The sequence below is a fragment of the Globicephala melas genome, chromosome 10 (genome assembly GCF_963455315.2).
Source record: "Globicephala melas chromosome 10, mGloMel1.2, whole genome shotgun sequence".
Lineage (NCBI taxonomy): Eukaryota > Metazoa > Chordata > Mammalia > Artiodactyla > Delphinidae > Globicephala > Globicephala melas.
In genome coordinates, this window is record NC_083323.1 from 24805421 (window position 1) to 24817684 (window position 12264).

A 12264-nucleotide genomic window follows, 5' to 3' on the forward strand; every position below is an offset into this window, starting at 1 on the left:
TCTGACCACGTCACTCCCCTGCTTAAAATTCTTCAATGAGTCCCCCATTCATGCATTCAAGATTAAAGGTCCAGCGGTTTAAGGTCCTTTGACACGCGTGCTTTTCCAATTTTGCCAGTTTCAACTCTGAGGTCCCATGTTTTAGGCAAGTCGTCCTTCAACCCTTCCTCACTTCCAGGATGTCCCAGCTCTGCACTCCCCTTGCGGCCACTGCACACTCATATCATAGAATTCTCTCATTACAGTATGCTGAGGTAATCCTTCTAAGTTTCTAAGGCGGGAATGTGGCTGATTTCCATTTTAGATCTCCAGGGCCTGGAAATGTACATAATGAGCACTAAATAAATACTTGTTGAATGACAGAACTGAGCTCACTTGTACTGGGTTGCCAACATGGAAGCAGTAACAAAACAGCTTTAAAATCTAAATCTTGACGTTGACTCTTTCTTTCACAATTGCTTTTGAAATGTTTGTATGAACATTTTCGTTTTATTAGCGAGGGGGAAAAAGAAAAAAACACTCCGGTGCCTCCCCGTCGGGGAATCGAACCCCGGTCTCCCGCGTGACAGGCGGGGATACTCACCACTATACTAACGAGGAACTGCACGAACGCTGGTTTTCTGGGAGGCCTCTTATCTCTTTTCACCCCGCCCCTTCCTTGCCATTTGCAACTACCAGTAGGCCTGATATTCTTCTATTGCTATTGCAATTTCCAGAGAAGTTGAATGGAACTAAAATGGAAGCGTTCAGTTTGATCTCCCCGCCGCACTTAATTCCATCGGCTTACCCTTCCTCTAACTTCTACTCCCTTCCTTTTCCTCCCCCTCCTCTTCCTCCCCCTTCGGGAGCAATATCAACCCACCTCTGCACCCCTCAACACACACACTCCCAGAGAACAAAGCGCACGCCTTGTCGCGCTGCGCCACGGGACTTGTAGTTCCATCCATGCCGTACGGCACTCTCCTCCGACTTTAAAGAACTTCCTTTCCCGGCGGGCGCCGCGAACCCCTCCTCCTCTGCTTTACCTCCCTCCCGCCTTCTCTCGCTCTCAGTCGAGTAGTCAGTCTGGCAGCTGAGTGTTGGGGTGCTGATCGCGTGCAGCGGGACTCCGCACAGCCATGCCCGAGGTAGTGGATACGTGCTCCTTGGCCTCCCCGGCGTCCGTCTGCCGGACCAAGCACCTGCACCTGCGCTGCAGCGTCGATTTTACTCGCCGGGTACTGACCGGGACCGCCGCACTCACCGTCCAGTCCCAGGAGGACAATCTGCGCAGCCTGGTACGGTGGGACAGGCTCCCAGTGCCCGCCTCTCCCCGGCCACCTGCCTCTCGTCTCTCACCCCGCTTCGGCCCCTTCCCGGTCCCACACCCCCGCCTGCTTTGCGCATCCCTCGGTGCTCCTCCGCAGCCCGCAACCCGTGTTCTGCACCTCCTCTTCAGCCCACACTCATTTCTCAGCGTCCCCTTCTTCAGCCCCCACGCACCCCATATCGATCCCTCCCAACCCAACTTGAGTCTCTGCAGTCCTTCCTCACCCACTACGTATACCTGCCTTCTCCTCCACCCCTTCCCCCAAAGCCTCCTTCCCAGTCCCTGGACACATCCCAGGGCCCATTCCACGCCCCGCTTCTCACCCAGCGCTCAAGTTTCATTTTAGCACGAATCCCTCTTCCCCCGCTAATCCTAGTTCCCAGCGCTAATGCCCCCTGTGGTCTCCCCATATCCTCGGCCTGCAGCTCAGAACTCCCTCCTCAGGCCCCAGAATTCTTCCAGTCCCCAGTGCACCTTCCTCAGTCCACAGTCTCAGCTAAGTCTCGGGCCCTATATCCTGCCGATTCTCAGTCCCACCTTTCCCTCCCAGGCCCCTTTATTTCAACCCTCAGGTCTGCCGGATACGACCGATCACCGACTCCCTGCCAGTTCTCAACCGCCCTAGAGAATTCCCAGCCCTGCTTTGATACTTGCAGTCTCTACTTTCTAACTCCAGATGCACCTCTCTCCGGGTTCATGGTCCTTCCTACCTTTGATTCTTATCACTCTTCTCTTCTAATAATTTAAGCTCTTCAACCTTCCTAAGGATGTCTCAATACAATTTATTAATAGTTGGTTCCCAGAAGCAAATAATATTGCGCTTCTTAGAAAATGACTTCTACAAGCTCTCTAGCCACTTGAATGACGAAAGACTTGTTTAGATTTGTGGAATGTTATTAAATTATTTTATCTGTACAACATAACCTGTTTTCAGTGTTCTTACTCAAATTGTCTGATAGTATTTGGATTGTACCTATCACCTGAAGAATTTCATAGATAAGTATTTTAGAAATAAGAGGAACAAGAAAAGGCCAGTCACAGTGTATTTTGCATAGAGTAGTATGGCGATAGCTACCAAAGCCCAGCAATAAGCAATCAGATAAGGTATGTTGTAGACTTGATGGAGGGAAATGAATAGAGTCAGTTAATTGGGCATAATAAGTTTAGATAAGAGTTGGTGGTTTTCATGATTTATTCCTGCTTGAGACATAGGCCTGTATTTTGAGTTCATTAATATGAACTAATATAGCATGTGAACTTTCTTACTTTGTGATTTAGCAATTTGCTAGACTAATTATGATTTGAAAAATAGGTTGACTCCTCTATGTATTGATTTGCAGTCACCACAAGTACTATAAGGAAAATAAATAATTAAAGCATTATAAGCAAGATGATAACTATTTCCCTATAGGCTGTACTTTGGTCTGCTTCAAGTGCCAGGCTATCGTTTATTGCAGACAGCTTTGCCCAGGCAGGATCAGCTGGACTGAAGTCCTGTTTCAAGGCAATATTTCTTTTTATTACAAGAAAGTGAATTTTGATAGTTTATCACTGCTTAATATGACCTTGCACTCTCACTTATTTATAAAAGTAAAACCTTTACCTCTGTTCCATGAGTAAGCAAGAGTCAGGGCGCTTAAATTTTGAAAAGAATGTCCCTTCAGTGTCCCAGTCTAAAAACCTGCCTGTTTTTGCATTCCCCAAATCTCAAGAGAAGATTTTTAAATTACTAATTCCAACTTGTCAACTATCCAGTTTCCTTTGTTTTTCTTTCTTATTACTATTATTGATCAATTGCTTAATAACATTTATCAGTGAAATTTGCAGGGAAATTTCTTAAGTAATTTGGGAGTGATAGCTGAGGTCAGGACTTGAGATATACAGCTTAAACATTGCATCTTCTATTTTCTCTGGGTCCAGGACTTGCTTCATGCATTACTTGGCACGTGCTGTTTCTCCGGCACTGTGTTAAACCCTGGGAATGCAAGCCTAAGTAACTTTTTAAGTAACTTTTTAAGAACCCTCAGTCTAATGGAGAAATAAATCATTATAATGTGGTACAGTAAGTGCTCCTGGAGAGGGTCGGGCCAACTGCTATAACAAACACAGAGAATATGAAAATGGTTTCACAAAAAATAGGTATAGTAGTCTTCTGATTCAGAACAGATTTTAAAAGTTTAGGAAATACAGAAAATAGGATGTGTTCCACTGGGAAATGACCCAAATAATTCACCCTTATGGTTATGAGTAGTATAAACGTAAGTAGTTTATATACATAAGATACTCGAAGTTTTTACAACAAATCAGATATTCAGAAATAGGTGCCAAAATATAACAAAGGAGTAACTTATTCTTAAGCTATAAAATCTAATATTTCTGAATATGCAAATGCAGGAAGATATATCAGTCTAATGTAGAGTAAGGGCAACAGTTGAGGGACCCCCAAAAAAGAGAGTACCCCAAAAGAAATAATTGCCCATTGGGAGGGAAACAGATGATACTCATAACAAATTTGGCTGCTCTTAAAAAAAAGAAAGGGAAAGAATAATACAAGCAGGATGGAAATTTCTTCCCAACCAAAAATTGTTGCCTCTAGAGAGATAATAAAATTGTTAAAATTTCCTGAGCTTATCGCCACAGTTAACTGATACAAAAGAAAGGTGACTGGAAAGTGGCTGTTTCTTGGCAGTCTAACTCCTCATGCTATTCCAGGCCAGATTTCAAGGGAAAGATGCCAGAGGTAGGAAGGTTAGTGAGCAGTTCTAATAGTCCGGGCCTGACCTGGGGTGGTGATAGAAGAAAAGAAAAAGCATGAGGACAGTGTAAAAAACTTGTTAACTGGCTATGCAAGATTGGGAAGTGGGATCAGTTGTGGATTAGTTGAATGTTTCAAACCTCAGGTAAGTTGAGGAGTTCCATCAACAAAATAGAGAAATCAGCAGAGAGAGCAAACTTAGGGGACACAGTGGTGGCTTTGTTTTTAGAATTTCTAGAAGCCTATTAAATATGAGATGACATTTCCCATGGAAATGTCAAGCAGGCAGTTAGAGATATCTGCTGAAGTCCTGGGCAGGGGATGAAGCTATGAAATAGATGGGTAGTCATCTGCACAGAGGTTCTAGGTGAAGATGTGGGCATGAGTGAGAACTAGGGAATGAAGAATACGGTAAGAAAACCAAAAGGCCAAGGCTAGCGCATAGGGACGTATCCATATTTAGGAGTTAGAAAGGAGGGGGAGGGAAAAAGCATTAGACAAGGAGGAGAACCATTGATGTGTAAAGTCAAAGCAGCCAAGGAGAGTGCTTCAAACAGATGCTGCGGTCCATTAGGGCTATGAGCGGCAGAGGTCAAGGTTACTGAACAGAAAAGACCTGTTGTTCAGGAGGACTTCCCTTTCTGTGGCAGAGGAGCTAGAAGACAGATTGAAGAGGGGGAAGGGAGGAGAGATTGATGAGGAATTGGAAGTAGCAACCACGGATTGCCCTTGAAGATTAAGAAAGGAAGGAGAAAAATAGAATAATTAGAGTGACAGAAGGATTGAGTGAAGTTTTAAAAATAATGTGGAAGGCTGGTTTAGGTTGATTGGAAACAGTCTTGTGGTGTAGGAAGATTGAAGATTCTAGAAAAGTAGTTGAGAGATAATGAAAGGGTATGGTTTCTAGGGCACAGATAGAGGATTATTGGGATGGAAAATCCTCAGACACTTGCTGACCCTCCCTTCCTGCCCAGAGCAGTTGTCTTTAATCGGCCATAGCAAGTAGATGTGCTCTCCCACTCCTCTATAGGGTCATTTGGTTAGAGTTGCCATACCAAGTTGGGCTTTTTCTAGATACACAACAGCAGTGAGGTACAGTCTACTTATTTGCCTAACAGGTTCCAACGTTTGTTTTAATTTGGGGATATATGAAAGTAGTACAGAGCAGTAGGACTATATGAATTCCAGGTAGAAATATACGGTAAGGTATATTGAGGAGTCATGATGAAAGAAACAAGTTATAGATGGATTTTTTCCTAGTAGAGAAGTTAAGTTTTAGGAGACAGAAGCAAAGGCGTTTTAATTTAGATCTGACTTTTACTTAAAGCTGGAAATGTGTGACTGTCCCAGAATTACCTAACGATATATATGCAAATCTTAGAGCCTCCCAAAAATTTAAGGAAGTTTAAAGTCCCATGAATTGGGACCTATGCTAACTTTCAACTCCTTTAATTTCCTGTCTTTCACTATCTTACTCTCCCTAAGCAACTAGTTCTACTCTGTAGTCATTGCATTAGCCTATATGCTATATTAGTTTTCTCTGGTGCCTAAAACGATATTCTTATCATATAAAAATATTAATTTAATTCTAGACTCTGGATACAAAGGACCTTACAATAGAAAAAGTGGTCATCAATGGACAAGAAGTCAAATATGCTCTTGGAGAAAGACAAAGTTACAAAGGATCACCAATGGAAATCTCTCTTCCTATTGCTCTGTGCAAGTACGAATGTTCTCATCTTTCTCTTTTATAGCTAAATAAGGGGGATACATATTTTTATTTAATTTAGATTTTTTTTCATTTCCTATTTTCAGTTTGTGTGTATGTAGTAACTGATACACCACTCCTACCAATCTGCTGTTCTGATTGAAGCTTATAGTGAAAATTATATGTTCTTAAGATATTAAAGAAATTCATCGTATAAGATACTCCAGAATAGGACTTTTGATAACTGTTAACTTCTTTACTCATCATTTTAGTGATACCTAGAGTGATGGTGGGAGCATGCCACCTAAGGAGGCATTTCAGGGTCACCTGGGAAGCTTTACAAGCTGCACACTTTTCACCTTCTCCCAGAGGCCAGCCACTTTTATTAGTGGAATAACAACAGTGGCAAACATAGAACCATTTCTATGTACTTAAAAAGTGCTGGAAATGTATTCTTTCATCTAATCCTTACAGTAACCCTTTGTGGTATGATCTGCATTTTATAGACGGGGAAAGGGAACCTCAGAGAGAGAAGGTAACTTATTTAAGAAAGTGGTAGCCAGAGCTGTCATATTGGGAGTATATCCCACTCCAAGATATACTGGGGAGGGAGAAAAGGGTGGGAAACCATTGGCCTAGAACAAGGTCAATCTACCCCATCTTTCAGCGGTCAGTGTTTTCATGCATTCTCTTCCCATTTAAGAAAAAGAAAGGAAACTCTCACACATAATTTGTGAGATCTATCATTAACCATATTGTACAGATGAAGCAACTACCGCATAGGGAGGTCAAATAATTTGTCTAAATTCACAGCACCAGTTAGTGGTAGATTCAAGCACAGGCACAGCCCCTCCAGGGCTCTTGCTGTTTCCTCGTTAACAGTGCCGCCCAATCTATCTGGGGTGAAGGACCAGTTTTTGTTAGTTCCAGTCCGCCACAGGCTGATACTTTTGTGAAATGCAATAAGAATGAATTCCTAGGAAGAAGAGATTAAATACAAACACATACATCTTACTATAAGTTCAACAGACATAAGAATTTATTCTCAAGTTCTTGACTTAACTTGTCCAGTAACAGTTTTCAGACTAGCACTGCCCTGTGTTATGCTCTGGCACCCACCACGGTGGTAGCTGAAGTTCCAAAATTATTTCTTCTACCTTCCCGCCACTATAAAAGATTACATGATATCACAGAAAAAAAGTTGGGGTATTCAACTAATATTAGTTCCTGTTACATCTTCATAAGCAGTTACCATGTAGAGAAAAGAACCCACAGGCTGGCATTCAGGTAGGAATATGTGAGGCAAACATTCCTAAAACTTACTCTCAATCAGTGATGAGACCTCATAAAATATTATTTATATTATTTGTGTTATTTATGTACTATGAATTCAAATTTTAGTTAGATTGAATTGTACTCTACTAATGTATTTGTTCCTTTCATACAGAAATCAAGAAATTGTTATAGAAATTTCTTTTGAGACATCTCCAAAATCTTCTGCTCTTCAGTGGCTCACTCCTGAACAAACTTCTGGGAAGGAGCACCCCTATCTCTTTAGTCAGTGCCAGGTAAAAAGGACGTGGAATGATTTATTATCCCCAGTTCATGCAGTTGAATGAAGCAAAGTAGACAGTGGTCTTATGGATACATGGGTCTTACCTAAGATAGTACTTTATTTTATCTTATATTATTAAAACTACATATATTTTCATTTATACCTGTCATTATTGACACATTCATATATTACTTTTAAAAAGAAACTTCCTTCAAATTTGAAAACATGTCTACCTAGATTGGACCATCTAGGTCATATTTATATTCACATCCTCAGCACCTAGCATAGAACTTGGCATAGAGTGAGAACTCAATAAATGGTCATAAAATGAAAGGAAAACACTGTTAAACAAAGTAGGTACCGGTTATGAAAATTGCTAACAATAAAGAAGGGGAAAGGGAAAGATCAGATTTCCCATTCCTCTCCAATCACCATTGCCCAGAGGTAACCATTGAGTTGGCGTGTAGCCTTTCCAGATTTTTCTTATACATTTACAAGTGTACATATTATGTAAATATATTGAATGTACCTTTAAAATATGATATGATTTAGACTACATCTGCCTTCTGTTTAACAACTAAGAATAAAGAACCACATAGAGACAATCTGTCACAAGGATAATAAGTATCAAACTTTCTTCTGAAAAAAAAGACTAATTCTTTTAGTAATCAAATAGTTTACAATTAAAGGAACTCGCTTCATTAAACATTGACTGTATTTCCAAGCACTGTATAAGGTACTTCACATGTTTAATCCTTTTAATATTCCTCTGTGATAGATACTATGGTAGGCTCACATTTGAAAACAAGTCCATCAAAAAGGAAGCAATGTTGACACCTGTATAGACGTGTTTACTTTCTATTGCCAATTGAATTTTTTTTTTTCTAAGAAACTCATAGTTCGCTAATCTGGAAGAGATATCATGTTCTAGGCAAGAATGTACCAATTATGTAGTCTCTGTCTCTTATCTGATTTTCATCAGTAATTCGTATGGAATGTCCGTTGGCAAGAAATGCAAGATTTGTGAGTCAGAAGAATGTGAATTTTGAACATACTATTCCATTTCTTGTTGGACACAGTTTTTGAAACAGAGATTTCAGTTAAATGAAGAAATTACTATAGTTGATAGGAAGCAGGTAGACATGATTTTGTGTGATGAGTTTGCTTACAGCCGTTCTCTATGCATATTTTTCTGGGTTTGGTCTTATCGAGTGAAATACATATAAACCCCACCCCTGGCATTGCTGAGCCACATAACCAGGGACCTTTAAGGAACCCTAAAGGCATATGGTCTTGGAAACTTATTTTGGGAGAGAGAACCAGGTGGTTCTTCTAGTTCTACTTAATCCATCTAGAGGTCGTTTGGGATTTCCTATCTATGAAGAATCTATTAGATTTGAAGTGAAAAGTGCTGGAGTTTGAGGATAGAAGGAAGTTTGCAGAGGCGTGAAGTAGGTCTGGGATTTGTAACAACTTCAGAGAGAGATGTTAGTATCAGTGTTCCTTTAAGCTCAGTAGACCATCTCAGTGAGGCTGGGATTCCTTTGCTCACCAGCAACAGATGCAGACTTATCTGTAAACAGGCCAGGGTATAAAATCATAGGTACTCTGGTCATTCTTAATGGAACTGATCTTTATGACAGATTGATACGGAAGCAAAGAAACACTCTACATATTATGTGAATGAATATGTCTAGATGGTATTGAAAGAGACTTTTCTTTCGCCTTCCTTGTCTTCCTAGTGTTTACTTTCAAAGTTTGCTGCAAGATCAAAATGTCAAGACTCTAACCACATTTCCCAAGCAGAGTTCCTTACAACACTGGCACCCGATTAGACGTTAATAATTAACCAGAGGAAAATAGGTTTTGTGTTGAAATAAGTATGAGAATTCGAACAGGTTTCCTTATTATCGGTCTTTTCAGAACCTTCAGGAGGCTAATGTTCCTAGTGACTCTCCCAGGCGTGCAATGTGCCATGGTTCTCAAATTTACTTCACCAAAGAGCCCTTTTTTGTCAGGGTTCCTAACAGCTTCTCACTGGGCACTACTGTTACTCAGGAATCACTGCCTAACATTGCTTCATGCGTCAGCTGAAACGTGAAGGTTGACCGTTACATTAAAAGGGAAAACCAGATTTTTTTAATCCACAGATCTACTTTTGCTACTTTAAAAGAGCTGAAGAAATGTGAGACATTTTGATCTTTAAAAAGAATGTGTCTAAGAACAATGCTACAATTGTAATGATTTCTTAATGACTTGATTTATGAGACAGGGAAATAGCTGTTTCTTTTATTTCCTCCCTCTCCCAGGCAATCCATTGTAGAGCAGTTCTTCCCTGCCAGGACACTCCTTCTGTGAAATTAACCTACAGTTCAGAGGTAAACATCACTGAAATTATTCACTGAATTAAATGATCCATACAATTATTTTAATAGGGATTACATTAAATCTGTGGATTTCTTTGGGTAGTATGGACATTTTAACAATATTAATTCTTCCAATCCATGAACACGGGATATCTTTCCAAAATGATCCATATAAGTAAATGTGGTATAAATGAGAAGCAGAGATAAGAATTGAATTTTTTTTTTTTTTTGCGGTACGCGGGCGTCTCACTGTTGTGGCCTCTCCCGTTGTGGAGCACAGGCTCCGGACGCGCAGGCTCAGCGGCCATGGCTTATGGGCCCAGCCGCTCTGCGGCATGTGGGATCTTCCCGGACCGGGGCACAAACCCGTGTCCCCTGCATTGGCAGGCGGACTTTCAACCACTGCGCCACCAGGGAAGCCCAGAATTGAATTTTTATAGCTAGAAATACTTTACTTAATTAAATTCTACCTGAAATATGTTAGAAAAAGGCTATGGATCCCATTTTGAATCTCTGTTTTAAAGGCAGTTGCAAACATAAGTATAAAAAAAAGGGGTGTCAGGGACTTCCCTGGCGGTCCAATGGTTAGGACTCCACAGCCGGGGGTGCAGGTTTGATTCCTGGTCGGGGAACTGAGATCCCACATGGTGTATGGCGCAGCCAAAAGATGAAATGAAGTAAATAAATCATTCTGATTTTAAAAGGAATTCAGAATTCTGGACCTAAGAACAAGAATTTGGGAGCAACTTCTTTTAACTTAAAAAAATTGACACTTGTAGGATTAAAGTTTCTATAAATGTACTTTACATTCTTGTAAATATCTATCTAGGTATCCTAATGGGCATATATTGCAGACTTATCTGTATACATTTCCAACTTAATCTTGTTGTAGGTACTGCTAATCCTTTTAGGAAAAGGTAGACTATAATTAATAAATAAATACTATCCCAGAGGCTAGACTTACTTAGACCAGGCAAATAGAATTGAGGACCAACCTGTATTTATGGGGCCTTCTTGATTCCCATAATCGTTCCACAACCAAACCACCCCTAGCATAGTGCTGCAGAAAACTTTACTTGGAGGCCAAGAATCCCTGGACTCTGGTGCTTTGTGACCACCTAGAGGGGTGGGATAGGGAGGGTGGGAGGGAGACGCAAGAGGGAGGGGATATGGGGATATATGTATATGTATAGCTGATTCACTTTGTTATAGAGCAGAAACTAACACACCATTGTAAAGCAATTATACGCCAATAAAGATGTTAAAAAAATTTTTTTTAAAAAAGAATCCCTGGACTCTTCTCCACCACTTAATAACTGCATGACCTTGGGCAAGTCTTATGACCTCACAACCTCAGTTGTCTCATCTGTATAACCTATCACTGCCTAAATGAAGGGAGGAAGCAGAACCAAGGTACTTCCTGAATAGTTTTTAGCTCTAGGATCTATGGTTGTTGCAGCACTGATTCTGGAGGTCCTGATTCTGTGCCTGCCTCAGTAATAGCCTTGAGGACTGGGCCGTGCAGGAAGAACATGAAAGCCTAGCCTTGTTGGAATGGATGTTTGCTAGATCATTAATACTCAGGTGATGGTCCTTTATTCTGGCATTCATTAGAAGTAAGACTTGGAGAATCATGGAGATACGGTACACACTTAAGTGACCATACAGTTTGCCCCGTAAGGACCTTTTCCATACAAACTTCCAGAGAAAATTATTTCACATTTCTCAGCAATAAGTTTAAAAGCTTCTCACACTCGTGACCCTTAAAAAGTAGAATTTGTAACTCCAAGTTTATGTTTTAAATATTAAATTTTTCAGAATTGTATTCTCTGATCTAAAGTGAGTATAGCATCCTTTTGAATCTCTTCTGAGGGTGTGGAGGGGAGCAGGGCCGGTGGCTACCATTGCCAGGCACGGTGCTGAGCTCTTCGTTTATATTATTTATTCCTTGCAACAGTCCTATGAAGTATTACCCTCATTTGATGGGGGAAACTGAGGCTCGGGGAAGTTATTTGCCCAAGTGCATGAAGTTAGTAAGTGCAGAGCTGGGCTTTTAACCTAGTTTCTACCAAATGCTCTTAATATGGATGGATGGATGGATAGGTAGATATGTCACCAACATTTTTAAAGAAGCCAGTTTTACGTATTGCCAATTCTAGTTATAAAAGTGATACAGAGGAATGTATTGGGTTCATAGTCTATTGTATCGATAGTCAAAAAGCGGGGGGAAAGGTTATTTTACATAGAACTTTTCATGTATATCTTTATTTATATCTTTTCCTTCTCAATTAGGTGTCTGTCCCTAAAGAACTGGTTGCACTTATGAGTGCCATTCGTGATGGAGAAGCACCTGACCCAGAAGACGCGAGCAGGAAGATATACAGATTCAGCCAAAAAGTAAGATCTTAGGGTCTAGATTTTGTTTTAGGTGGTGGTGAACTACACATAGCTTTTACCCATCCAGAGAGCAAAATGGCTTTTGAAATATTCCAGAATTTAGAAAGCAGCTCCTGCTTTTTGTTTTCTTCATTTCTTTTTCTTTTGTGCTTTTAAAATCTTTGGTTCTGCTCG

At 40.7% G+C, this 12264-nt stretch overlaps 1 protein-coding gene and 1 non-coding gene across 3 annotated transcripts in view; one reads left to right on the plus strand and one right to left on the minus strand.

Annotated features, from left to right (window-relative positions):
- Window positions 1–528: 528 nt before the first annotated feature.
- Window positions 529–600, minus strand: TRNAD-GUC (transfer RNA aspartic acid (anticodon GUC)). The gene has a single exon. It is a non-coding gene; the product is annotated as a tRNA-Asp (tRNA).
- A 437-nt stretch (window positions 601–1037) lies between these two features.
- LTA4H (leukotriene A4 hydrolase) overlaps window positions 1038–12264 on the plus strand; it is a 28450-nt gene continuing 17223 nt past the window's right edge. For both annotated transcript variants that reach the window (XM_030856342.3, XM_030856344.2), the window contains exons 1-5: window positions 1038–1277; window positions 5657–5787; window positions 7220–7340; window positions 9637–9705; window positions 11986–12090. In XM_030856342.3, coding sequence (XP_030712202.1) covers window positions 1119–1277; window positions 5657–5787; window positions 7220–7340; window positions 9637–9705; window positions 11986–12090 — 585 coding nt within the window. In that variant the 5' untranslated portion in view covers window positions 1038–1118. The remainder of the gene's footprint in view (window positions 1278–5656; window positions 5788–7219; window positions 7341–9636; window positions 9706–11985; window positions 12091–12264) is intronic.